Raw genomic sequence first — 27,673 nt, forward strand, 5'->3', positions numbered from 1 at the left:
CCGGGATAAATTTTCGCCAGGAATGAATTGTCCAGAGGATATTTCTATGAGGAGGGAGATTCTTCCGTAGACGTTGAGCCAGGTATCCTGGCGTTATTTAAAAAACGATCAGAAAGCAAAAAAAAAAACTTTTTCAAATGAAAGTAAGGAGCAACATTAATACTTAAAACTCACAGAAATTATTATATATATGAAGGGGGTTGTCCCTCCTCAACACCTCGCTCTATATGCTAAAGTTTAAATTTTTTCTCAATTCTTTAGAAACGACTCCTGAAACACAAGGGTCGTCTAACTAGAACAATAAGTAACTTGTTTTAAAATTCCAAAAAAACTGTAACGTGAAGAGCGAGGTGCTTAGGAGGGGGTAAACCTCCCTCATATATGCAATAATTCCTGTTCGTGTTAAGTTTTAATGTTACTTCTTACTTTTAGTTGAAAAAACTATTTTTTTTCTTTATTTAACGAAGCTTAGAGACAAACATTTTTCTAAAGGCAATGGAAAAAGTATCTCAATTGAAGTAAAAGCATATAAAAATTATCAAAGTAGTTTGTTCAAAGAAAAACATTAAAGCAAAGATTAAGAAAATCAAATAAAAAATTTTAATTCAATATTTTTAATTTAATTTTGAATACCAAAAGTCAATGTATTTGACATCTTTATACTTCATAACGACGAAAAATTAAATCTTTGTCAAAGCGACAACTAGATAAATACAATCACTCCGGGAAAAAAATGATAATAAAACACAAAAACGTATCCGTTCAGGGAGAAAATACAGAAATTCCCAGCATTCCGTTTAGGGGAAACATTTCTGATTTTAGTGGCTTCATATATCAGCTCATGGGTACTCTTACAATGCAAGCAAAAGTTGATAGCATATTCTTACCCTTATTAAATTCCCCCTTATTAAGTTGTTTTCCTTGTGTTTTCAATAATTGTACGAACTTTCTTGTGTTCTAATAACTGCACTAATTACTAATAAACAAATACATATTTAACATCACCATAAAAACCTGATTCCTTTATTCAATCTTATCAATAGTTAGGCTCTTATAAGGGGCATCCCCCCCCTGCCGGCGCCCATGATTTTCAGGGTCGATTCTTAGAATGCTCTTCTACAGCTTAGTTCAGTTTATGTTTCATATGGTTCCCTCGTCACTCAACACACTCTTACAAATTTATTTTAAAGCAAGTGCAATTGTTCAGGAAACTACCCATTCTTCATTTAAACCCTTGCTTGATTTGAAATTTCGTTATTTCCCGTCGTGCACTATTTTAATTTTTTTTTTAATTTTTGATTAATCGCCTAGTGATCTCGGTACTTCCATAAACATACAAATTTCTCAGACTCCTTCAGTGCGGTCTGACTTCAAAACTCTGATAGCTGGCAACATGATCGAAAACACGCTTCCAGAACCTGTACGAAACTGCTACTCTTTTGCTATCTTCAAAAAGAATGCTGAGGATTTATAGCTAATAACTGAGTATTTTTCCTGTTTCCCCTGGAGTCTTTGTCTCTGGATTCGGTTGGATGTTTATCAAAGTTTGTTGAATCATGCGTTAATCCCTTGCCTAGCTTGTGATTTTGTGGATTTTTTAGATGGGCAACTGGATTTTGTATTTCGTTCATATTTTTGCCCGTGTTCTTTCCTGACCACGGAGCCTTACGGAGGAGACTATTTTGAAGCTGATTTTTTGTTGCTGCTGTGAGTTTATAGTTAAGCTTAAGAGCTTAGCAGTCATCTGGTGAAAATTCTAATCATCTGAAGTCTCAGTTTATGAGTTGTATTGTCTATCCAGACAACGACAAATTTGGGAAATAAATATTCAGAGGGATCTTTGAGTAAATTGAAATCTAACATTTTCAAAGGATTTATGAAAAGAGTTCTAATTGACGTATAGATCAAAAGGACTCTACCCAGCTCCTTCCAATTAGTAGTTAGAAAGATTCTGTGAAGACAGTTTAGCTAAAAAATGTGTTTCTCTTGCACTGCTTTAGTCATTCTCTGGGCTTGACATGACGTAATTTTTTTTTTGTCTTTTGTGTTTTTACGGTGAGAATGTATTTCCAAGAAACAGATTTTAAAAGACAGAACAATTAGAGCAGATACTTGAAAGATACTTGAAATGTGACCTTAGCTTGAGATGCAGGTGTATATTACACCTGACAGCTTAAATTTATGAGAAGTCAGTGCCCTGGAAGGGGAAAGGCGTGGGGATAGAAAATTGAAAATCCCTTTCAAGGCCTTGATTTAGGCTTTAGCCCCATATCCCCCAGTCTTCAACTAAATAATTCCTAAGACCACACTGGATATGTAAGACAAAATGAAGCAAATTATAAAGAAGAAAAAACAAGGATATTTCAAGCCAGTGAAAAAAAAAGAAGGAAGGATAAGTATGCAGATTTTAATCAAGACCTCTGCTCCACCCTCCTCAGGTATATATAGCAAAATTTATGTTCGTTGTATGTTTTAAAGCCACTTTTTTACTTTCACGAAAAAACCCGTTTTATTTCTCTAAATTTATATTTCCATTTTATTTTCCGTAATAATTGGCCAATAAAAGCTATAAGCGTGGGGAACTTACAGTAAAGATGATATTTTTAGAAATGCCAAATTTAGTCGAACAAGCTTCAATCCTTGCTGCTTTTTATTTGACTCTTACTCAAACTAAGCACAAGTTTAGGCGCAATATTATACGAAAATTTTTACTTGTGCATTATGGATAAGATGTTGCCAGTATGAATAATGAATACTAAATTAAAAGTTCCATCAAAATCATTCATACTTCCCAAAACAATACGACGGAAATTGAAATGACACAAAGTGAATTAAGATTTTTCTATAGCAAACCATGTAAAGATTGAAGATGGGTTACAGGGTTACGAAAATACTACTTTTTAAAAAGGAAATTGAACAAAGTAAGCATTAAAAAACAAAAATAATATAAAATTTTATTAAATGTATACAACAAAAAAAAGTTTCCAATTTATAGAAAATAAACTACTGCATTCAATTAATCTATGAAAAACAAAATTAAACTTGATCAAATTCTGATGAATCCAAAATGGGCGTTGTCGTAAGTCGGCTTTCTTTCACAAAAAATTGGTCCAATGTTTGCTGAACAGTTTTTTTTTTCAAAGTAAAATAAATTTCCTTGTAGCAATTGATATTCGTAGCTACCGCCTGGGACACTTTAAAACTCCTTCCGCTATCAGGATCGTTAAAAAAAAACTTCATACCTTCGTCAATCAAACACATCGCTTTGGAAATTTGTTTTGAGGTTAAACTTTGTTTTTTGGAAATTAGAATTTTAATTAGAAATTAGAAATTGAACGGTCACTGTCACCTTCTTCATTAACGAATTCCATTTCCAGTTGCAACAGTTCTTCATTAGAGAATTTTGCGTTGGGCAAAGTTAGCAAATCATTTATGTCAGTCTCCTCCATACCTTCAAAATTAGACTCACCCGGGATGTGACGAACGGAGACCAGCCAATAAAATCCCCAGCAGTGTGACATAAAACGACACGTAATCCACAATGTATGAACTAATTCACCCTCTCATCCCTAATTGAATCTTAGCCAAACTGGCATATAAAAATACATTTTAAACAGGGATGAGTCACCCTTTTAACTGTGCAGCTAATTGAAACACCTGCGAGAAAAAAGGAAAACCGTAATTATTACTTAAAAGAGAGAACCAAAGAAAACCAAATAAGTAAAAGGAAAGATGAAGTCAAGTTTACAAAAAGGGCATTTATCTGAAAAAAAAAAAAAAAAAAAATCGAGACTCGAATCCAAAACAACGCACCCTCGAAAACCTAACGATGCGAAATGAAAATTAGAACTAATGTATATGACAATTTTTCAGATGCAAAAGAGCATCTCCACTTTTCAGTAATCCAGGAAGTCATAGACTGGATTTTGCAGCAAGTTAATGAAAGAACTAAAGAGTATAGGTAGCTTATAAGAGTTGAAACAGGCACTGGTATCAAAAGAATCACCAATACCATCTAGCGTTTGACATTTTTGGTACTTTTCTCAAGCTTAGTAATTTCTGTTCAGAAACTGATAGTAGACACATATTACTAAGTTAATTTTGCCAATTACAAGTATTACGCCAAATTTACCTTATCATCACAGTGAAAAAATTCAAGAAATGTCAAACGCTAGATGGCGTTTATTTCGGCACTAGCACCAGTTTCTAATATTGTAAGCTACCCATATTCTTTGTGAAGGACCACGAACACATAAAATCTGGAGCCTGACTTACTACACAACCGAAAGTCAGACCTCAAGACATTATAGTCGTTAATGTCAATATACGTACTTTTGGCTTTAGAGTATCACAGATTCATAGAAGTTCTTCAGCTATACATAATTTCTGTCAATAGCTGGTTAAGAAAATTTTTGCCCATATATTGTTTGAATTAGTCAATTATTTTTACAAGGGTAATGTAAAAAAATTGCGATATCACAATAACACAATGACCTTTTATTTTTTGCAGAATCTCTAAGTTACGATGGTTGACAAGAGCTTCTAGAGTAAATAAACAACAATGCTTCATCTTTTTTCAATTTCCATGGAATTTTCGCGAGTAATCTTTTTTCTATGAGAATAACTCACCTGTTTTCAGATATTTATATCTTGCTCGTCGTTCTTTAGCAGAGAAGCAATACTCATGTTGGTAGTCCCTTGCACGTCTTACACCTGACTGAAGACGCTGTGCTAAAAGGGATGTATCTCTGGCGGACACTCGTATTGTTTGGGCGACGTCGTCTCTTGCAGTAGAACAGAACCGTTCATATTTCTCTATCTGAGGCCGCAGTGCGTTGGCACTCAACACTTTACTTGACAAGGAAACAAAGGTACGACCCATGTAACAGGACGATGGGATATTCATGTGCCTGAAATGAATATAAATTATAAGAACATGATATCTATGTTCTAAGAACATAACAAAGGTACGACCCATGTAACAGGACGATGGGATATTCATGTGCCTGAAATGAGTATAAATTATAAGAACATGATATCTATGATATAAGAACATAAAAAAGGTACGACCCATGTAACAGGACGATGGGATATTCATGTGCCTGAAATGAATATAAATTATAAGAACATGATATCTATGTTCTAAGAACATAACAAAGGTACGACCCATGTAACAGGACGATGGGATATTCATGTGCCTGAAATGAGTATAAATTATAAGAACATGATATCTATGCTATAAGAACATAAAAAAGGTACGACCCATGTAACAGGACGATGGGATATTCATGTGCCTGAAATGAATATAAATTATAAGAACATGATATCTATGTGATAAGAACATAACAAAGGTACGACCCATGTAACAGGACAATGGGATATTCATATGCCTGAAATGAATATATAATTATAAGAACATGACTGTACAATAACATAGATTGCACACAGTTCTCAAAAAGCACAGAGAGAGTAAGTGAGAGCGAGTGAGCGATAAAGAGAATACGTATTTTTGACGTATTAAAGTCTTCGACCATAAAAGTAAAAAAAAAGCAAACAAACAATAAAAGAAGAATTAAAAGTACTCTTCAATTAAATTATAATATTGGTAAGCTTTTCACCATTTACTGAAATGATCCTTAAGGACACGCCAAAAGGTCGATCATTTTAATCAATAGCTCTTGTCCATCGACTGATTCAATGACGATTGACCTCCCCTAAGTCGGCTGGACGCTTTTTTGAAGCGTTGATAGCGAGGAGTAGAAAGATTGAAAGACTAAAGTGCTTAAAGAGGTTGGTCACACGTTTACATCACAGTTCTTCAAATATTGCCTGAATTACACGCCATCAATAATTAAAGATATTCCAGAAGGAAGCAAAAATATGGAGCGCGAGTTAATTTGTTTATTAATTGAGTTATACCGGAATCACCCTGAGTAACGGAAAGTTAAAAGTACAGACTATTTTAACCGAAATGAGAAAAGTGCAGCATTGGGCAGGATATTGCAGGCGGTAAAGATGTTGAAACCAGATTATACAGTTCTCGAACTAAAAAAGAAAATAAATGTTTTCAGAACGAATTTCAATCGCGAATACAAGGCGGTCGAGCAAAAAAAAGAAGTCTGGGTACTTTTCAATTAGCTGGTCCCCACGCGAGGAGTCAAGTTTGGTCAATGCTAATGAAATAAAACAAAATATGATATAATAGTTTAGAAACCAATTTGGGCAATATATTTGCACATTGGAGGGGCGGGGTGTACTAACCCCCCCCCCCCCATAGTTTAAATATTGTAAACGCAACGACCGGCCATGGTTTGCGATCCGATTCTCTATTGACAGATACCCGTTTGACTAGTTTCCTTTACCATCTTCCGTCTTCCCTATACAATATCGCGTGGTTACCAGCTCCGAAGTATCGAAGTCTGTAGCGTCAGTAGATGACATCCTACAACCTTCCCTGTGGTACTAAAATGACCTTGCATTTATTAGGGATCAGATTAAAATTTATGAAACAAAAGCAACAGAGGTAAGAATTGTGCTTTATTGTACTAGCAGTAGTAACTCATTTATTTGGTGGGCGGCGTTTATCCCCAACGGAAAATTCCCCCCCCCCCCGCGGAAAATCTCCCCTCGGAAAATAACACTCCTATGCGGCTGGTCGGCTTTTTAAAAAATCCCTTTGCACTTTAAAAAAAGGACTAGAACTCTCAATTTCTGGTCTAATGAGCACACTTTAAAGTTTCTGCGATTATGAGGTGGAAGAAGGGATGAGGAAGGGGCAGTCCCCTCCTATACAGAATATATTCTGCTCATTTTGGGGTTTAATGTTACTCTTTAATTTCATAATAGCAGCGTAGACCAGAATTATTCCCAGAAATCATAAGAGAGTAGATATCAATTTCACAATTTTGATGAGTTCTGTAATGTTTCTGTTTTATACCTCTTGCCTTCCGAAAAAACTTTTGGTGAAAAATACCCTTTTGCTGGGTTTTTGATGGAAAACCCTTCCACGGAGGAGGGGATTACCGGAATGATTTTAAAAGCAATCAAAAATTAGTTTTTTTTTGTAAATTAAAGTGTGCTAAGAAAAATTTTCACTCGAGTTCATCCGCAAGAAATTTGTTGGTGGAATTCTCAGCTAGAATGGAAAAAAGGGAAAAAAAAGAGGAAAAAAGGAAAAAAAAAGTCAGCCAGATTCCACTGACCAACTTGTGGAGTTAGCTACGGAATACTTCAAGCAACCTCAGACAGAAGAGAATATTCTACCTTAAGGTTGGGCTATGAAAATGAAGAAGTTACGCCCAGACCAAAAACGATTTGCTGAAAAAATTATTAATGATACACTTTTTGAAGCGGAGTTTTGCAATCTGACGAGAGAAGGAGTGCAGTTCTCATCTTTATCCCCTATATTGGGCCGTAATAACTTGAGTAAAAAATCAAAACCATCTTGGTCAATTGTGATAAATTTCCTGCAGTCCTCTCGTTCTGTATTGCGCAAAATGTTGAGTAAATTATCATTAGTGAAGTTACTTCTCATCTTGTACAACTCCTTCGACCAACGATGTTTCCTATTTTCTTTTTTTTTCTGCTTTAGAGGAACCAAAGTACATGCAAGAAAAGCCAAATCAGAATTATTCTGTATTTCACACACGACAGACACTTCACTTCCCGACAACTGAAACTAAAAATCTGGCCGAGAGTTAAAATTAAACTTTAAATTAGCTTTGATCAAAATTTAAGGATTGATTGAAGGGTCGATTGAAGGTTGATTGAAGCACACGTCAATCGATTGACAGAAGCTTTTGGTCAAATGATTGACCGTTTAGAGTGTCCTTTAATTTTTCTTTTATTATCAACCTTAAGCAGTTTTTTGGTTGTCCAGATCAAAACTGTCTCGATATTCCCCTCCTAAAGGCCAAAAAAAAGAAAAAAAGAAAATGAAAGAAGATGAAAAACATTTGCAACATGACACTTAACAATTCCTAAGTTTCTCAATTGTACGAATTGAAAAATATAGACAAAGCTACTATAAAAACTGATTTAACATCCCCTGCATAACCATTTAGCAGACACCACCGCATCTTTTATAATTAGATTAAGTGAACAGCCTCCCAGAAGAGCAGGATTATCTTCACAAGCCAAGTCAGTAACTCTTTTTTCTATTGCTTGGTCAATTGAGGACGCTTCAAATAGTTGCGACATTTCCGGTTACGATATTGAATTTACTTGGATCCCAGCCCACATAGGTACATACTTTAACGGAAGGGCAGATAATCTGGCATTAGGCTGCAATTTATTGCGCATGTCACTGTAGCTACATATATTTTAGCTTTGTGCTAATGTCCGATCCAAGAGAACAAGTTAGAAATACTGCACTTACTATTCCGAATCGCTGCTTAAACTATTCCAAATAATTAATTTTTGAGATTTTCTAATTCCAAATTTTTCAAACTTTTGCTATCCAAATAGGAAAGTGACAGCAATCCTATTTAGAGTTACAACTGGACATGCAAAATCAGGGAAGTAAACCATTTAAATAGTATTATGCTGATTTATCAAAGTGTGATGTTTGCTTCGTAGTCCCAGTAATGGGTTACTGGGATTACTTGTAGTCCTAGTAATGGGTTAAATTGCATGGTGATGCAGAACACCATCACCATCGCGGGAGATCCTCTATAGGAGGACAACTACGCCAGGGCGTAAGATCCAGATCTATGGACAACGACCTCTACAAAGGGCTGCCTCGACCCTTTCGGGGTACCTGCAAGACTGGGGACCTTGCGGTCAACTCTATTCCCACTTGAGGAGTGGTGCCCCTCGAGGAAATTATAGCCTAGAAAACGACACAGCATTCGGACGGGATTCTGACTAATGGACAATTCTTCTGGGCTTGGTATGTTTTGACTGGCGTCTTCGGGCTGAAAAACCTCTTCCTAGCTAATTTATCTATTATGAACTGCCTCCCCGTAGTAGCATAATATTTGTAGGCATAAATATATAATAAGTCAAAGGTAATAGGCTTGAGATTGTTAATGCAGGATTTCGACTTTTATTTATAGAAGAGCATCGGCAAGTGTTGAAAACCACGTTTAGACCAATATGGCCCCAGGATTGCCAAAGCCCCCATTCATGGAGGTTCCAGGGACTTCTTGCTGTCCGGCTCTAAGCCGGCTTAAGCGCTTCGGTGTAGATTTGAGAAGATGTGTGATCCCCGTCCTGCACTGGTATCCGGGATCATTGTTTTTCCTGAGGCGAAAATAATTTCAATGATTTAAAGAACATGAAAATTGGAACTTGGAATGTTACGACGTTAAAAAATGACTATCGTGTCGACATTTTGACAGAGGAATTCAGACTATTCTAACTGGATTTATTAGGAGTTTCAGAAACTCATATGCCCGGGGTAGGAAGCATGAAATTAGGTGATATAGAATTTGTTTACTCAGAAAGGAAGGATGGGCTACATAAACAGGGAATAAGACTCACGATGAATAAGGAAGCTGTCAAGTCTTGTATAGGCTGGGAAGGTATTAATAATAGTATACTAATTGCTAATTTTAAGACTAAAAAGCTCAGAGCATCAGTTATATTTGTATATGCCCCTGTAGAACCGACTGACGGAGATACTCGTGACTCAGATGAATTTTACTTGCAGTTACAGGAGCAAATAGACAGGGTCCCAGGTAGAAATATGATGTTTTTCCTAGGAGATTTTAACGCCCAGGTCGGCAGAAATGAGGATAGATGGTATCCTTGCCTAGGTAAATTTGGTGTAGGAAAAGAAAACAGTAATGGATACAGACTTTTGCAATTCTGTAGGTATAACAATCTAGTTATAACCAATACGGTGTTTGGTTATAAAATGGCTCATAAGTAAACATGGTATTCACGTGATGGTAAGACCGCAAACCTTATTGATTATGTTATAGTAAACCGAAGACTGGCAGGATCAATACAAGATACTAGGGTATATAGGAGTGCTGTTATTGATGTTAAAAGTAAAGATCACTATCTAGTAGTGTCAAGGGTCAATTTCAAGCTGAAATATCAGAAGGGTAACTACCTCCCGGGAAGTTACGATGTTGGTAGATTCCAGGATGAGAATTTGAGAGAAACTTTCCCGGAACAGTTGAGTACTAAACTTGAGAGTTTAAAACTTGATTATGTGGAAGACGGTTGGAATAATTTTAGAAAAATAATTTGTGAAGATGCTGAAGGTGTCTCAGGGAAGAGAGATAGAACTGCGGCTAGGAATATTGTTAAAAAAGCTTTATCTTTGATAGAAAGGAGGAGGGACTTGTACAAGAATTATCTGAGTGATAGAGCATATAAAAACGAAAGGAATGTAAAGAAAGTGGAGAAACTAATACAATATGAACTAAGGTGGTGTAAAGTGGAGGCCATGGATAAAATTGCCGAGGATCTGGAAGATGCAGCTAGACGGCATAATAGTAAAATATTGTACTGGCATGTTAACAAATTGAGAGGGAGTAGTCAATCCGTATTTGGCCCAGTTAAAGATAGGAATGGGGCCGCAATTAGCCATAAGGAAAAAACTAAAGAGAAATGGGCCAAATATTTTGAAAATTTGCTTAACCGAGATAGAGTTGCAGGAAAAGATATAGAGGAAAATGAAAAAATTTGTGATACCTTGGTTGTGAAGGAAGATTTGTTTTGTGAGGAGGAATTAGCGACAGTACTAAAAGGATTAAAAACAAAAGGAATGTAAAGAAAGTGGAGAAAGCATTAAAATATGAACTAAGGAGGTGTGAAGTGGAGGCCATGGATAAAATTGCCGAGGATATGGAAGATGCAGCTAGACGGCATAACAGTAAAATATTGTACTGGCATGTTAACAAATTGAGAGGGAGTAGTCAATCCGGACTTGGCCCAGTTAAAGATACGAATGGAACCGCAATTAGCGATAAGGAAAGAACTAAAGAGAAATGGGCCGAACATTTTGAGAGTTTGCTTAACTGAGAGAGTTGCAGGGAAAGATATAGAGGAAAATGAAAAAGTTTGTGATACCTTGGATGTGAAGGAAGACTTGTTTTGTGAGGAGGAATTAGAGACAGTACGAAAAGGATTAAAAATATTAAGGCTGCAGGTGCTGATAGGGTGGTAAATGAGTTTCATCAATATGGTGGCTCTGAGGCTAGAAATGAGTTACTGAAGATTCTGAATATTAATTTGAAAAAAGGGGAGGTACCTAACGATTTTAGGTTAAGCGTTCGATTCTGTTGATAGAAAAGATTTAGTAAAGGTTTTACCCTTGTATGGTATACCAGACAAACACATTAAAGTGATTAGTGCTATGTACGAGAATAATACTGCTGCGGTTAAGGTAGGAAATAAGGTTAGCAGCTGGTTTTGTATTAAATCAGGAGTTAAGCAGGGTTGTGTTCTATTCCCCTTTTTATGGATTAGTTTGATGGACTTTGTCTTAAGGGGCACAGGAAAGGCAATGGCAGACCACGGAATAAAATGCGGAGGAAAAAGTCTCCTGGACTTAAGATTATGCTGATGATTTAAGCATCCTTGATGAGAGTGTGAGCAAAATGAATGAAGTTTTAGAGGTTTTGCAAGTTCAGGGTGCTAGAATAGGTTCGAAAATCAATGTTAAGAAGACTAGGCCACTAAGGCTAGGAATAAGTCAAGATGAAAAGGTGACGTTGGGTAATGAAAAGATTGATCAGGTGGGCAGCTTCACTTACCTTGGTAGTATTGTTAGTAAAGATGGTGGGAACACTGAAGATGCTAAAAGTAGAATAGCGAAGGCTATTCTACTTTTTCAGAGTTAAAAAAGTTTGGAAGAATAGGAAGATAAGTCTACAAACCAAGATTTTAGAAGCTACATTGATGAAAGCGGTCAAATATGGCTCTGAAGCATGGACGCTCCGAAAAGCGGATGAAGATTTGCCAGATGTTTTCCAGAGAAATTGCTTAAGGATTGTTCTGGGTACCCGGCTGACAGACCGTATTTCAAACAATAGGCTATACGAAAAATGTGGTTCAATACCGCTCTCTAGGGCTATAATGAAAGAAAGGTTGAGGTGGTTAGGGCACGTTGTGCGGATGACAGATTGCCGGAGATTGTTCTTTTCGGACAACCGTCTAGGGCTAAACGGAAAGCAGGTCGTCCTCGTTTGGGATAGGAGGACATCACAAAGAAAGAATTAAAGGAAATGGGAACTTCGTGGGCGGGTGTAAAAGGGGAGCATGCTCAGCTGTGTTGGCCTCAGGCGGCTTGGTGCTGCAGTGAGTTGTTAGTAGTAGTAGTAGTAAGCACATTACGATGAGTTGAAATGTATTGTTATTATCAGAAAACGCTTTGTCTAAAATATTTTGGTGCATTTTCCTCTCAGGAAAGTTTTAGGCTTTGCAGACTCACCTAGTGGTTCTAGGAAAGTATTTTGTTAGTGACCCACTTATACAATGTTCCTTAGTTTTTAAACAACGATTCTGACGCATGTTCTTTGACGTTATTATTTATACTACTGACTTCATTTTTTACCGACTATATGTTTAAACAAATTCTTTGAATTTGTACTATTTTTGTTTCTATGTCCTTTCTTATAGCCAACAACCTGTGAGCCAGCTTTATGTAAAAGACTTAGCGTTAATCTTGGAAAGAAGATAAGAAAGACCATAGGGCAAGAAGAAAATTAAGAAGAACAAGTACGAAAATTATTTCTTAATACAGAAAACTTTAAAACTTAATTTCCTGTGTAAAAAAAACTTTAAAAAGCTGAATAAAAATGTGTTATGATGCATTTTTGTTACGTTTTTCCGAGTCAGACAAACATTCCGGGGGTGGGCGATTCAAACCCCTTCACCAAACCCTCCCCTGAACACGGCCGTGATTCTTGCCCATGTTTGTGATCTAGATTTAAAAATAAACTGCATTTTTTTCTACAGTCCACGTTTGATGCATAATACTTTGTAGTTTTTTTTGGAGGGGAGGGGAGTTTCAGCGGTTTTCTCCTTTCACGTTTTGGGCGATTCAGCCGCCAAAGGCTTAAAGATCGTACTAAAGCATGCTTAAAGATACAATAGCCTTTTTTCAGGTTTCTGACCCACTCTTAGATGTAATCAAGCCATTAGTATATATTCTTCGTCAAATTTTTAATTTTTTTCCCACTGACTTGGCTGATTTGGAAAGGCAACACTCATACATTGTTCAGAGACTTACCGGAGTTGATGGACCAAGAAAAGCTTTCTAGGAGCCTCGTCGATCACCTTCGGTAAAAATTTTCTACTTCTTCCGACTTCCGACTTCAATCCCTGCACCAATCCATAATACTTTAAAAAGTCAATCTGAAATATAATAAAAATAACTTACACGGTTACCACTTAATGAATAAAAACTACAAGACAATCGCGAAAAATACAGCAGGTGCTTAGACATAAAATGTCTAGGCATGGGATAAATAGTTACGCCATCTAGATTTTTCCTTGCTATAAATAAATTAGGTACATGCCCAACACAAATGGTATAACTAATTTACTGTATTTTCATTGGAGAGCGTACGTAAAATTTTAAAGCCTTCCACGGGAACTATGGTTTTAGAATTAAATTGCTTATTTATCTACTCAAAGATATCTGTTTGGATATTGACGAACTATGTTTATTTTTATCGATTTTCCCGTTTAAGGCTTTTACCATTTTTCGCTGGTACTGTGAAACGCACATACTGACTATTTTTATAGTGGATCTAAAGATAAACAGTTAATAAAACAATAGGAAATTTTTAAAAAGTTTTGATCTTTTAGAGCACGATATTTAGAGTAATACTAGACATTAATAAATAATTTTTTTTCGTCCATATATTAAAATAAGCTATTGCCAAAGGCCATTCATAGCCTTAATATCCTTATTTTTAAGAACTATGGTCTCTTTCTGTTTATATTCTGTTATTGGGATTATATAATAACTTGTAATCAGGTAATTTGCAATACCAACAACGCCAGAATAGGCACGATATAGCTAGTCCCTTATCTAGCTCCAAGAAACCCATTTTATTTAATTTTGCTCCATTTTAATTCCAAGAAATCAACAGACGGCTTTGGTAGAAGGATCCCTAGGGCAAACTACTCCGAATTGATCTGCATAAAGTTGCCCCCAACAGTGGGTCATGCACCCACGAGTTTGTAACACTTTACATTTTTTAAGGAAGTTCCTCAAGGAAAATTCTACGAATAAAACTTGGCAATGAGCTGCAAAATGTGAACAAATCAATGAAGTTGCCTCATCCCTTCCAATATAGCAGGGAAGAGAAGAATAGGTGGTAAAAAACACAAAGAAATGAATGTAAAGACGACAAACGGATCTATGGCCAGTAAATGAAAAGGGAACAACAACAAAATCAAACGAATATTTCGCCCGTATCTAACAAGGCGTCTTCAGCATAGAAAAATAAAAATAAAATAAAATATATATATAAAATAGACTAACCTAATATATATAATATTCAATTACTTAACATTTACAATTTATAGCTACCTTCATCAAACCACAAAAGTAACAGGATTGAAAATTTTAAAATAACAAATGAACTAGGAATATATTATTGCGACATTTGATGCTGCTATTTGCTAAGGTTTGTTACTTTGATGGCTCAGATATGACCTTCGAATGAACAAAGAGTGTATACCTAGAATAGTTCATTACATGCCTGTCAACAATAGAAGTTTCTAGCAAGATCATATGGATCTGGCGAGATCATCAATGTGTTAAGTTCTTTATAATTAATATGGGACACATGGCGATGTATACAATTGACACTAGAATTGATCAAAATAAAACTTACTGGATTATCATCTGAAATTTCAACTATTTCTGGCTCGGGCGGCTTGGTGATGGCAGATAGTCGCTTGGTAGCAGTGACTTTACTTTTAGCTTCACATGTCGCTTCGTGCACCTTAAATATACAAAATGTAAGCGACTATTAATCAAACAATTGGCATACTTTGATTTTTGTAATTGCCAAATGAGTAATATTCTTTGTTGGGAAAACAACAAGACAAGAAATAGTCAAAAAGCTAAAAAATAAATGTAAGTTACTGCAAGAACATCTGTAGAAAAAAGAAAAGAAAAAAGATTAGAATCAAAACTTGCAATATCTATTGTTTCTTAAATTGAATAAAGTGCTTCTACTTCTTCAATGAAGCTACAAAACTATATAGAAACCAAGACATAAGATCTCACTCTATGCCAGTTCACTTATAGAGCGGTAGGAAATTTGTATGTAAAGCAAAATGGGTATGAATTTACTTAGCTCGATTTGGCTATCGAGATAAATCTAACATTTCAAGACCAAGTTTATCGGTCACTGACATCCTTTAATGTAAAATGATAATGTTAGATTAAAGTATTTTCTTTCTGGTGGGGGGGGGGGGGGACAAACACGAAAAGTGCGTCCATCATTCACAATTTTTCTAGCAGTTATTAGAGGTCCTTCGGACGAATATTGGGGCCGGTAATGTATTCGGAAATCGAAAGGTACGGCTAATTTCTGCTACTAAGCAGCATTCCATATTGTCCAGATAAGTTCTCAAGAATTTGATCCGCCATAAAATTTTGTCAGTTACGTTGATTTGGTGAAGCAGCAATTAGAAAAAATATGGAGGTCAAATTAGAACCGCGAAGGTCGATTGACTGAAATTATCTAATTACTCTATAAATCATTTGAAAGCCGTTAGGATGTTAAAATTACAAGTTTCCTGTACACATCACGTGCTGTTAAGTATCCAACATGACTCTGGTTGGTTGCCCACATGGGAACGGCTTTTATACCTATTGAATGACGTTCACTCCTCAATACCCCGAAAACCGGTAAAGGTAAAATATTCATTTTAATATCAGGAAAAACTCATTTCTATAGATGTCAGATACGACACTATTTGATATATACGTCCTTTGCACATTTGGTTATATAAAAATTATGGTTCATTCAATATTTGTTGGTTAGTTGAAAAAAGTTAAGACGGATACTAACCCATAAAGATATGAATGCCAAAAAAGATAAATTGTTATGTAAACTTTCCGGGTGAAATGCGTTTAAATATTCAACTAAAGAAGTTAAAGAAGACAAACTCGGTAGCCTATTTCTTAAAATTGCAAATTTCGGTAAGGGGTGCATTATACGATATTTCGATTTCTTTTTCGAGACCTTCCTTTCAGTTCCTTCGGCCGCTGTCTTTACTGAATTTAAGAGAAAGTCTAAACTGCATTGATCTCATCTTGAGGTCGAAAGAAAGTCAAAACCCTTTTTCGCCCTTCTATAAAACTCGACTTTTCTATGTTGTTCTATTAAAACGCTAAACCACTAAATGATAAACTCCTAAGCAGTTAGAACACCTCCAGAGTGCTTTCTTGTTTTTCATTGTCAGCGAGATAAAGGGGAAGTTGCTTATGGGCAAAGTATAATCACCTACGGAACAAGTACTGACAAAACTCTCCAAAAGTGACCCCGCGTACCTCAGCGCCTCTAGACGCAAAATGCTGTACTACTTGATCGCTCCGAGCCAATAAATTATGCTAGAGCGTGATTCATGCAACGAGTGACCGGGAAATTATCGAATATTAGCAGGTTGAAATTAAAGAGTAAATCGTGAGATATGCATATGAAGAAGTATTGTTCCTAGAGAACTGATTATTATTAACTGCTGCCGGCTAACAACCAGAATGGGCGTTCGATGCCTTTTCGAAGGGTGCGATAATAATCGAAAAAATGCAAAAGAAAAAGGAGTCAAATTACTTGCTGTGCCAAATAACAGGTAGGCTATGAAATATTTGAAATGTTTTTTTTTTCAAACTTCAGAAAAGTTCTATTCTTATACCATAATGAGATAGCTAAGAAATAAAAATATAATGATCTACTTAGAATTCAATGTTAAAGGCTATCAAAATATAAGTTTAGAAAATTAAGGAATAGTGGGATTCCTTTCATCCCCTAGATTCTATAAAACAAACTTTTCGAGGAGATGGAGGAATTCAGGATAGGGTCCCGGGGCCTAGACCCGAACCCCGAGTGAGCCGAAAACTAGCAAATACTGACCTAGTCTATGCTATAGGTTATAGGATAATGAGAAATCTGGAAATTGGCCGTAGTTATACACGTTTTATTGGGTTAATTCAAGGCTTTAGCCTAATCAGTGAGAAATAGTGAGCAAACAAAAATGATTAAGGGAAATATTTTACAATTTACACTAATTATAAAGACGATGAATGACAGGAAAATCACAGCTGTATAGCTCAATTTCAAATACTTTGGCTACTTACCCCCAAACTTAAGGTCAATTTATGGGAAGGTGCAGCTTTTAATGGTAAACCCCAATATTTCGAAGTTTCAAAGCACAAAAAAGTTATGTAGAAAAAACTAGCACTTTTAAGCCTCTCGAAATCCAAGTTTCGTCTTAGATACTATATTTTTTGTTTATTGTTTCCATTTCCTTGTAAGAGGAGATGTTGTTTTGTAAGAGGAAATGCTGTTTTGTACAGTATTTTTTTCGAATGCGTATCTTCTACATCACTAAATTTGAAAACCAGAAGATGGAAAGAAGTGCTCTATGCGGAAAAATTAAAAGCAGCTAAGTTAAAAGGATTTAATTTTAAATATTTTTTATTCCGTGGTTAGCCATATTTATCTGTTCTTATATTGTTTGAATTTGCTAAAAACTTTTTTGGATTATTCTAAAAAGAATTTTTTCTAAAGCAATGGTACTTCTAGCGATTCTCGATTCTCTTAAAACTATTTTACAGAAATGAAAAATATTTTATGGAATGATTGTCAATTATGATTTTGGAATGGAAAATTATTCAGCAAATTAATAGGTTGGGATTATTTATTTTCTTCTTTCAATTAAAAAAAAAAAGAAAAAATTGGAAGAACTATTAATACAGCGGTCATGTACCATTAAACAACATCTGCAAACCCACTTCTGATCAAGATTATCATTATCCTAACTGTTCTTGAAACTCATTCCAACGTTTCGGGGTAGTATTTTTCACAAGAAAGTCATGTTTGTTTTTATCAATCAATAGTAATTCCCCCTTGTCTTTTTTGCTTTTTCTTTGATCCGCAAGTAGCGATGATGTTCCACGAGAAAATCCGTAAACGCTTCGAAGGAGAAGTGAAAGAACTCTAGAGAATAGCATACTGATTTTCAAACGAAATTGTTTTACAACAAACTACGTCGTTTTGATTTTTCTTTCCATTATTTTATGAGCTTCTATCAAAGCAACAATTATTGCCTGGAACAACGGATAGATTTCCAGTCTGGAAATTGGAATTTCTTTATGATTCGCAGGTCTACTTTAAGTAACCATCGCAAATTATTTCGGTAAGTAAGGAGAGGAAATCATTGTCTTTACGTTGATGATCTACTTTCATTCCAAATAAAGCACACTTTTATTCGTCTGTTTCGTATTACTCATATATAGGACTAATCTGGTTTCAAATAAGCTCTGAAAAAGCGAGCTAAATTCGTGCGAAACGAAAAAAAAAAAAATCTGAATCAGTTGACGAGTGTTCCATACTATAATTAATTTTGCAGCACACAACAATAAAAATACATGTAAAAGCTGCTCATGAAACAAAGCATCCCATATGTGTGTGCTTTTTTTTGCTTTCCTTCCAAAGAGTATAGTGGGCCTATATCAGCATATCCCGGCCGCCAATCAAGGAGCTTAGGGGACACACAAGAAGTAAATTTCGTACGGTTCTGAACCAAATTAAATAAAAGTAGATTCTATCAAATACTATCAACACAATTTACGCGGCTAATTTCTTTAATCCAGTTGCCATGCAATGACAAGAAAAATAAATACTTTCGAAATAAATTATCATATTTTCAAGTTTCGACGTCAATAACATTGAGAAAAAGGGATAGATTAGAGGAAGATGAATACAATTATATTAATCAAAGCAATTTTCCATTCGATATGCGAGTAATTACGCGTAGCACTCTCAAATCATAAATATAGGCGTGATAAATGGGTGTCGATAAACATCAAAAAAAATCTAATAGGGTATGGTGAAACAATTTCATAATAGAAGGCATTAATTTAAATATGCTCCGCAATAAAACACCCTCATTTTTTCATTATCCTAATTCTAATCACAAGCTTTATATCAGGATCCGTCTCTTTATTGCAGACCACATCTGATCAAAGCATAATCACCTACGGAACCGGTTCCGTAGGTGATTATACTTTGCATCTGATCGAGACGCAATCTATTCTCCTAAGTTGTATTGAATTGTGTAACTACGCTATGTAGTTGCCAGGTTCGCATAGGTATGGAATCGTCTCCGGAGACGCGGACAAAGGGTCACTTTTTTTGTGTGGAGAGGATAGGTTTTGTCAGTACTTGTTCCGTAGGTGATAATGAAAATACTCCTTGCGAACGTGGCAGACTTTAGCCTATGTAAAGCAACTAGGAATAGCGGTTCATCCAAAGGGTAATACTAAGGCGAGGAGGGGGAGGAAATAGAAATATTTAAAAGAGGTTAGGGCATTTCCCTTAGATGGTAGCTCTTGTTGAAAGGATCAGAGTCCACTCTAAAGATGGGATTTTAGTTAAACTAAAGCTCGACGAAAGTAAGACGTGCCCATATGGAGTGGAAGGATGCCGTAAAGAAAGATTTAAGTGAAATAGGAACTTCATAGGAGAATGTAAAGAGTGGGGCTTTAAATAGATTGGAATGGAGGAGAGGCGGGCGTATCTTTTTGCCTCAGGTAGGATGGTGCTGCAGTGACGTGTAGTACTAGTATAGTTTAGAATAAAAGCCAGTAAGCTAACATAGCAGTGAATGAGAAGGACCCCTTCAATGTCGTACATTCGGTTTGTCACTCTCATGACCAGTAAGAGTAATAGGTATTGTCGCTTTTTACCAATTAAAGCACTATTTTACCAGAAACAAATTTAATTTAGAATAAGCCTCTAATATAAGTAAATGAAATTTCTTAGAAGAAACTTGATCATACATAATAAAATTGGCATTTGCGGATATTGCATATTGGATATTGCGGGCAAGGAAATACATGGTTGAAGGTTGAGTAAGAACTGAATCCAAAACGACAATAAATCAAAGATTTGGCAACAATACCGCATATAATAAAAAAAAAGGAAGTCAAAAGACCTTTGTTTGTTGAAGACTAGTAAACTGCTTGTCACAAAAATCGCATAAATAGATATCAACAATGTCCTCATTTTGAGCCATCGGTCGCTGGACCTTAGGAAGGAGTGACGGTCTACTTTTGGTTCTCGGGAGAGACTTCCTAGGCGTTGTTTTAGGGCTCTCATTTTTGACAGGAGTCACATTCTTTGCTTGATTGTTCTTTTGCACATGTTGGGCAGACGCTGTTGGAGTTGCCTGGAAAAAATGATTAATTAGTTTATAAGAAAAAAAAGAGGCGAAGTTACAAAACATGAACTTACAGCACAGCAAAAAAATTAAAAAGCTTCTCTTTTAGTATTATTTTTTTTTTTTGGGGGGGGGGGGGCTGTTTCGTTTTCTCATAAGAATCAAGTGAGATCTCGGGTTCAAAACGCAGATGCCAGACGTTCCGCATACTCAGTTTAGAGGGATACGCTACGGATTTCAATTTCAACTCGACAGCTGGCACGCTGACAAAACAACCATTTTTTGAACATACAAATAATTAATCGCTATCAACCTATTACAATCTTGCACTGATACCTAAATTCTCTCAGTCTGATAAAAAGGCTGGTCCTGAAATGCACATTTCAGACTTAATGAGAAGCTAGGTTCATATATATGTCTTCACACAAACTGCAAGGTTATGCGATATTCAGCATAATTTTAGGAGAATCGTTACGAATTTTCTGCATTAATGAGACAATTTAATTTTTTTTTTCATACTTTGAGCAAGGGTATGCAGAGTCAAAGGTGTTGCTACATGCGTCGATGAAACATGTTAGGAATAACAAAGAAGCCTGGCTATTCAAACAAAACGACAAACTGGACACATTAAAATCATGAAATAATACTAAATAACTGAAACTATATTTCTCTTTACAAGTGTAACAGTTTTGCACCAAAATATAATAGGGTGCATTTCTGCTTAGAAAATACGTGTGTGACCCTAGAGTGAGAAAGAGAGTGTGAAGGACAGGAAGAAAGAGTGTGCGAGAGAGAGAGAGGAGAGAGATAGAGGAGAGAAAGAGTTGGAGGGGAAGGCTAGTTGTTCTTCGATCACTTTTGACTCTTAAAAAGCGCACTAGAACTCTCGATTTGCAATCGAATGAGGCCCCTTTGAAATTAATACGACGACCTCTTCCATATGAAGTGCCTCTGAAAAAAAAAAAAAAAAAAAAAAAAAAAAATCCTAGGCAACGCTATAGCGTTGCCTATAGTAAAGGCAATACGTCTCCAATGTTTTTTTTTCCCCAATTGAAAATATTTTTTTCCCAAAAAAGAAAATATTTTAAATAAATTTATATATTTTAAATATTTTAAATAGTTTAAATAAATATTTTAAATATATTTTAAATAAAAATATTTAAAATGAAGTATTTCAAATAAAACTCATTCACACGTATCAGAGGCATCGCTATTGTATCTGATACGTGTGAATGAGATTTGCTGTAAGAAGCATATGTAAGCTCAAAAGCGATGGATTTTTCTTTCTCTCTGGGTAAATAGTGATACAATCTACAAACATAGCCGTAACAAAATTTCAAAATTGAAGACTCGCAGAAGATCGTTTTGTCCTAAGAATGCATAGACCTTCTTCTTGATTAACTTAAACTATTTTATCTTTGTTCCCCCGTAAATATAACGATACTTTTCTGTCCTCTGAAGTTATATAAAACTGAAGATTTAAAATTTTTTGATATCCATGGAACAAACATGGACAGAACAGTGATAGTAGGAGACCTTCTTATTTACAAAAATATTGTGAAAACAACATGACTTGGACATCCACGCCAAAAAAACTTAATACACGAAATCAATCTTCTTGTAAGTACCCTATAATTTTGACTGCAAGTAGAGGTGCAAACCCATCCAACTGTTAACATAAGGTGGGAGTACAAAACTGTGGATATTAAGGCTCCTATTTTTCAGCGCTTCCTGGAGGATGGGACCCTTCGGTCTCATAGTGTGCAGCTGTGACTTCAGAAAGATTCGATCCTTGTTGAGAAATGACCTGTTTTAGAAAAAATACAAGAACAAGCCTCCAAAAACCTTTCCATCTCTTTCCCGTTGCTAGCTTTGTAAGGGGGTCCGTGAAACTTCTATAAAAAAATTCAATGTCAGCTAGACTTATAACAATTAGGCTAAAAACAGACAAAGACATACTTGAGGAGATGAAGATCCAATTGGTGCAACTGATGGTCCAGGTATAACCGTCAAGGATGGTTTTATCGGTGCATCAGCCACAGGGGCAGGTTTTGGTTTATCATTTGGCAGTTGGATAGAGACAGAATTTCCCAGCTAAAAAATGAAAAATGAAAATGATTAGTATGTCTAACGTTAATTTCTTCAAAATGTAAAACATCAATGAGAATTCAAAATATCCTTCCTGCGAATAAACAGGATCTATAGTCCGCACTACAATAAATAAATAAATAAAATATTCTACAAATAATAAAACAAATACAAATCTGAACGTATATAAAAATGTACAAAGATAGACCCATGAAAAATGAAGCAAATCTTATGAATAGCAACAGAAATGAAAGACTGGAAGAAAAACAGGACAAGAGAGAAAGAGAGAGAGCGAGGGGGAGGGACAAAACATAGTGAGGGAGGGAGCAAGATAGAGAGACAGTATTAGATAGACATCCTTAATGTTATGTTTATTTACCATGTTTTTTGTTTTTTTCTGGGGATTTCTATAACTGAAACGTGGTTAAATTATCATATCTCGCCATCACTGGATATTTCTGGATGTAAACAATAGGTAATAAGTCGAGTGCATTACCAACAAAAGAGGGTTTTCAGCTTAAATTAAAGGTGAGTAATAAGATCGTAGTAAGAGAAGATTTATCAGTAAATAGGGAGCAGGTTTATAGATGTTTCTTTCTATGTCACAGGAAGTAAATTGAATTTCTGTGTTGTTGCATGTAGACGTCCTCAATGCTTTCATTGTTTTCAGGACCCATCTAAAGAGCAATTAATAAAACGACAGATGAGGAATTTTTACATTGATCTTATGAATTAATATTTTACCACTTCGAAGTTTAAGCTAGTTACTCTATTTGCATCAAAAGGAATTAAAGATAAAAAATCAAGAATTATTCCAATGATCAACCAAGCTGCAATGATAAAACTTAAAAAGGAGACTGGGATGACATTCCAGGCGAGGTCCAGGATGTAAGTTTGAAGTTTACTTTATTTTACGAGAAGTCGCAGTTTTATTAGTTAAGCTGTTGCATTGAAGCCATTTGACAGAGATTCTTTTTTGGATTATTCTAGTGATTATGAAAAAAAAAAAAAAATATATTAAAGATAATATTTTTACAGCTCAATTAGTTAACCCGACAAAAAAAAAAAAAAAAAAAAGTGAGCGAACGAACAAGGAATTATGCATAGCTTGGCGAAATAAACTGAATACAAGTCTAAGAAATGCAGAAAAGAAGTATTTTTGAGCAAAAGCTTAAAGAGAAAGAAGGATAGCCACAGAAAACTTGGGAACTAACAAGAGAAATGATTGATTGAAAATAAATAGTGCAACGGGAGAAATATTGACCCTGGAGAATGATGTATGTGATGTGTGATGAACTTCAACTATTTTTTTTAATATTGGTCCAAATTTATCCAGGTCAGTTGCAACAAATAAAGATGATAAGTTTGAGTTTTTAGAGTGACCCGGATGATGTCTTTCTTCACATGTTATACTATATAACATGTGACTATATGTTATATAGTCATTTATCATTATTTTTTCAGATAATTTTTACCTATCCTAAAAAAGGTTTTAAGGTTTTAAAAAAGATTTTTACCTATCCTAATTTTACCTATCCTAAAAAAGGGAAAACTGCATTCTTCTTGATCGTCGTATAGGTCCATCACAGTTTCTAGTGTTTTTGCGAAGATTTTCGAGTCGTTGATCGTAGATCGGGTAAATGAGCGTTGTATTACGCCCCCGTTTCAGTTTGGGTTTCAATCGGGCCTAGGATGTTTCCATGCTTTACGAAGTTTATGTTCTATTCTTCAAGATACGGAGGTGTCGGGGAGTACGTTGATATTACGTGCACATGATGTGACAAATGCTTTCGGTTCACTTCTTCACTTTCAAGCAATGCTTGAAATACATAACCTCGGTGTTAGCCTAGACATTATAATGCCTCTTTACTGCATGTATCACCGTCTGAAAGTCCGGTTGAAACTCGGTGACTCGTTCGCTGAAGAAGACCTCCTAGTTTACGTTGGTATAAAACAAAGAGCAATAGCCTCCCCGACCATTTATAATAATGCCGCTTTCCCTGCCCAGGCTGATATTCCTACTAGCTACGTATCTAGAGGTTGTGTTACATCTGTACTCTATTATGCCGACGACCTAGTGAACCTGTGCCGTTCCATTACCAGTTTACAATGTAAATTTGATGAGCTTGCAACTCGCTATGATAACATAGGTCTATCTATTAATGCTGCTAATTCAAAAGTGTTATTTTTGATTGCCCTGATTCTTTTGTCCCAGAAAGCGTAGACTAGGTTTTTCAGATACTGCCCCTAAATCAGAGCTAGTTTACCTTGGTTTACCGACTGGGTCTTCCCTTAGGAATGCAAGAAAGCTCCTTATTAAGCATTCTGAGACAAAAATACGTGCAGCATATGCTAGTATTGTTCATTCGCAAGTTAGCCTTAAACGTAAGCTACTGGCCAAGTTGTACAACAGTATCGCCCTTCCGCATATACTGTATCTAACGCCTTTTTGGGACGTTTTGACCGATGTTGATAAGCAATCTCTGATAAGCAAATCTTATTTTAACTTTGCGAAGTACCTTCTACAGATCCCTAGGTGGTTTAGAAACGGTTATGTGGTTCGACGTGTCGGTCTTACGGAGCCCCTCCCTGCAGGGGACTCTCAGTTCAAATGTTTATCAAACCGCCCATCTTCACACCACTGGAAAATGAATATTTTGATTTTGTTTTGATGTTTATGTCATGTGTTCAGAGTTCGTTTCTTTTTCTTTCTTTTATTTTCATAATACTCCATCGCGTTTTGTTGTTTAACTGTATGATGGGAAATGAATATTCATTCATTCATTCATGTAACTTATAATAGTTGATGAACTCAAATACACATGGTTTGCCCAGTCATTTGGGAATTTTTTAAAGCGTATTTTTAGCTTTTGTTCTTTCGCTAGACTTAAATACCTGAAGCTATAGTGATAAGTCTGACAGAAAAAAAAAGAAAAAAAAAAAGCTTGCACAAACAGCGAGACTGTTTCAGCGCAAGGAAAAAAGAAGTGAACGAATCAAAAAAAAAAAAAAAAAAAAAAAAAAAAAAAAAAAAAAAACAGCTGTCCACACCACATCGAGTAATTTGGACAGGATTAACCCAGTTGCTCAGAAAAAGATCAAAATAGGTTTGAAAGAACGGAAAAATTATAAAAAAACTATAAAAAAAAACTAATAACTAGATCCACATATTAGATGGCAAGGCAAAATAGACATAGATTTTCACGTTCATGACGTAAAACCTGATTAACAACAGCCTATTCCGCGAGTTTTCATTTCAACCACATACTCTCATAGCACATCCCTGAATACCACTATATATATCATGTAAGCATAACTTAAAAATAGCCTACGCCACAAATTCATTTTTAAACCGACTTTTTTGAGACAGGCATTGCTAAACTAGAACGTAAAATCTAATATTGCAAAGAAATTTAATAAAAACTAAGCGTGCTTAATAATCCAATTAAAAAAAATCCTTTTTTTTATAAGAAGGCTCTCTTAGTAGAAGTTTTGTTGAATATAAACATTCATTTTAAATTTTATTAGGATTATCCGTCTGTTTATATTAATTTTAAAATAATTTCGTTATTTTCTTCCTTTTTTTTGAAGATTGCCAGAAAATTCAAATTGCAAATGGAAGGAATTTGTGGAAAAATCTTAAGACAAACGATCTAGAATAGCTTACTTGCAGCGACTTTAACAAATTTGCCACATTTTGTGGGACTTGTTGTTTAGGATCTGATTTCGCTGGCTGAGTATTGGCTGGTCTAATAGTTGTATTGTGTAGCTTCTTTTGCAATGCCATTGTAACTTCTCGACTTATAGAACTGGCAGGATTTTGCGTAGATACTTCAACAATGTTTTTTTGGAGTTGAGATCGTTGTGAAGGTGCCTGAAATAAACATGGTTATTAACTTCATCGGTAATTTTAAGTGCCAAAAAATCGCGTCCTGCTAGCTTTGGAACGTGATATTAAAAAATGAAACGATCGGAGGTACACTAGAGGGAAAGAAAGTACGCATGAACAAGAGCTTTCACAGCAGTGGGTTTGACAACAGTGAGGGATGTCGCTGCATGGCCTAAAAGAAACTCCGAGAATAATGCAGCATGTCGGACAACAGCCATAAAAAAATGGAATAAAAAAAAAACTGTAGCGGATCTCTTTTCTGAGGATAGGATAAAAATTATTTTGACCCGCCCGTCGTCAAATCTTTCGTCATACCTTGACGATAATTTTATGATTTAACAGCTTTTTTCATAACAATAGAGTATGTTTCACAATTAATATTAGTGAACGGGTGTCGCATAAAAATTGTGGCTACTTATGGCATGTCACAATGATGTAAATTCTGCAAAGTAAATAAAAGACACTATGATGTTCTCTATATGTACTATATAACTCAATAGTGTCCATTCGAAGGGTGGCTGCCCCCCTCTCAGATTTTGAATGTTTTTTTTTGTGTAAAAACTGAAAAAAAACGACAAATTTGCCCTCCTCTAACTATCAAAAAATACGTTTTGACTCCTTCTCCAGACATTTTTTTTTGTTTTTAATCTACATTACTGATATCCGTCCTAGATAAATGTATCGAAGTGTTTTCCCCTTTAGTTCGTTAGAAAAACACTAGATAAAAAAGCCCCTTCTGGTGAAAAAAGAAGGAAAAAACATATTATAGAGCACCCTACCTTAAAAGGGGTTGACAGTTTAGGAAAAGAGTGGGGAGTTAAAAGATAAGAACATAAACGAATAAATGGGTAATGTTCACATACTTAAATATCAAATTAAAAACAGCCGTGATTTCTTTTGTAAAAGAAAAGGTAAAGAAAGATAATAATAGAAAAACAGCAGCAGCAAATTAAACGAATCAAGCTCAAGTGGATTTTAGAGATGTAGCGATACCGCAAAAAAAAAAAAAAAAAAAAAAAAAAAAAAAAAAAACAAGAAACACCTACTTTAGTGTTCTTTTTAAGCGCTTTTATTTTCTTTTATTTTTTTTTGTATTTTTCGTCGTTTTACTATTCACACAATTTTTTTTCGAACTACGAGTTACTTGGAAAGAGCGCTCAAAAAGTGCGATTAACCGTAGAATTTATAACACATACTAAAGATTGTTGTAATGTGGATCTTATTCAATATATAAATAAAAAAAAAAAAACCAACCGAGAACGTCTACAATTGTGAACTAAGTTTTACAAAGTACTAAAAAGTGATCAAATAAGGAGATGGGGAGGATTA

The 27,673-nt window shown here is 35.4% G+C and overlaps 1 protein-coding gene across 1 annotated transcript in view; it reads right to left on the reverse strand.

The window, feature by feature from the left end:
- The window catches only part of LOC148946993 (uncharacterized), a 48,788-nt gene that overhangs the window by 7,532 nt on the left and 13,583 nt on the right, over nucleotides 1-27,673 (reverse strand). The window contains exons 6-11 of the mRNA XM_089096794.1: nucleotides 26,123-26,329; nucleotides 22,327-22,461; nucleotides 20,143-20,376; nucleotides 14,808-14,918; nucleotides 13,190-13,314; nucleotides 4,630-4,910 (exon numbers count right to left, since the gene is read on the reverse strand). Coding sequence (XP_088952920.1) covers nucleotides 4,630-4,910; nucleotides 13,190-13,314; nucleotides 14,808-14,918; nucleotides 20,143-20,376; nucleotides 22,327-22,461; nucleotides 26,123-26,329 — 1,093 coding nt within the window. The remainder of the gene's footprint in view (nucleotides 1-4,629; nucleotides 4,911-13,189; nucleotides 13,315-14,807; nucleotides 14,919-20,142; nucleotides 20,377-22,326; nucleotides 22,462-26,122; nucleotides 26,330-27,673) is intronic.

Source organism: Artemia sp. Qi Xiang Cuo, chromosome 11 (genome assembly GCF_049724085.1).
Source record: "Artemia sp. Qi Xiang Cuo chromosome 11, ASM4972408v1, whole genome shotgun sequence".
In the NCBI taxonomy this organism is placed as follows: domain Eukaryota; kingdom Metazoa; phylum Arthropoda; class Branchiopoda; order Anostraca; family Artemiidae; genus Artemia; species Artemia sp. Qi Xiang Cuo.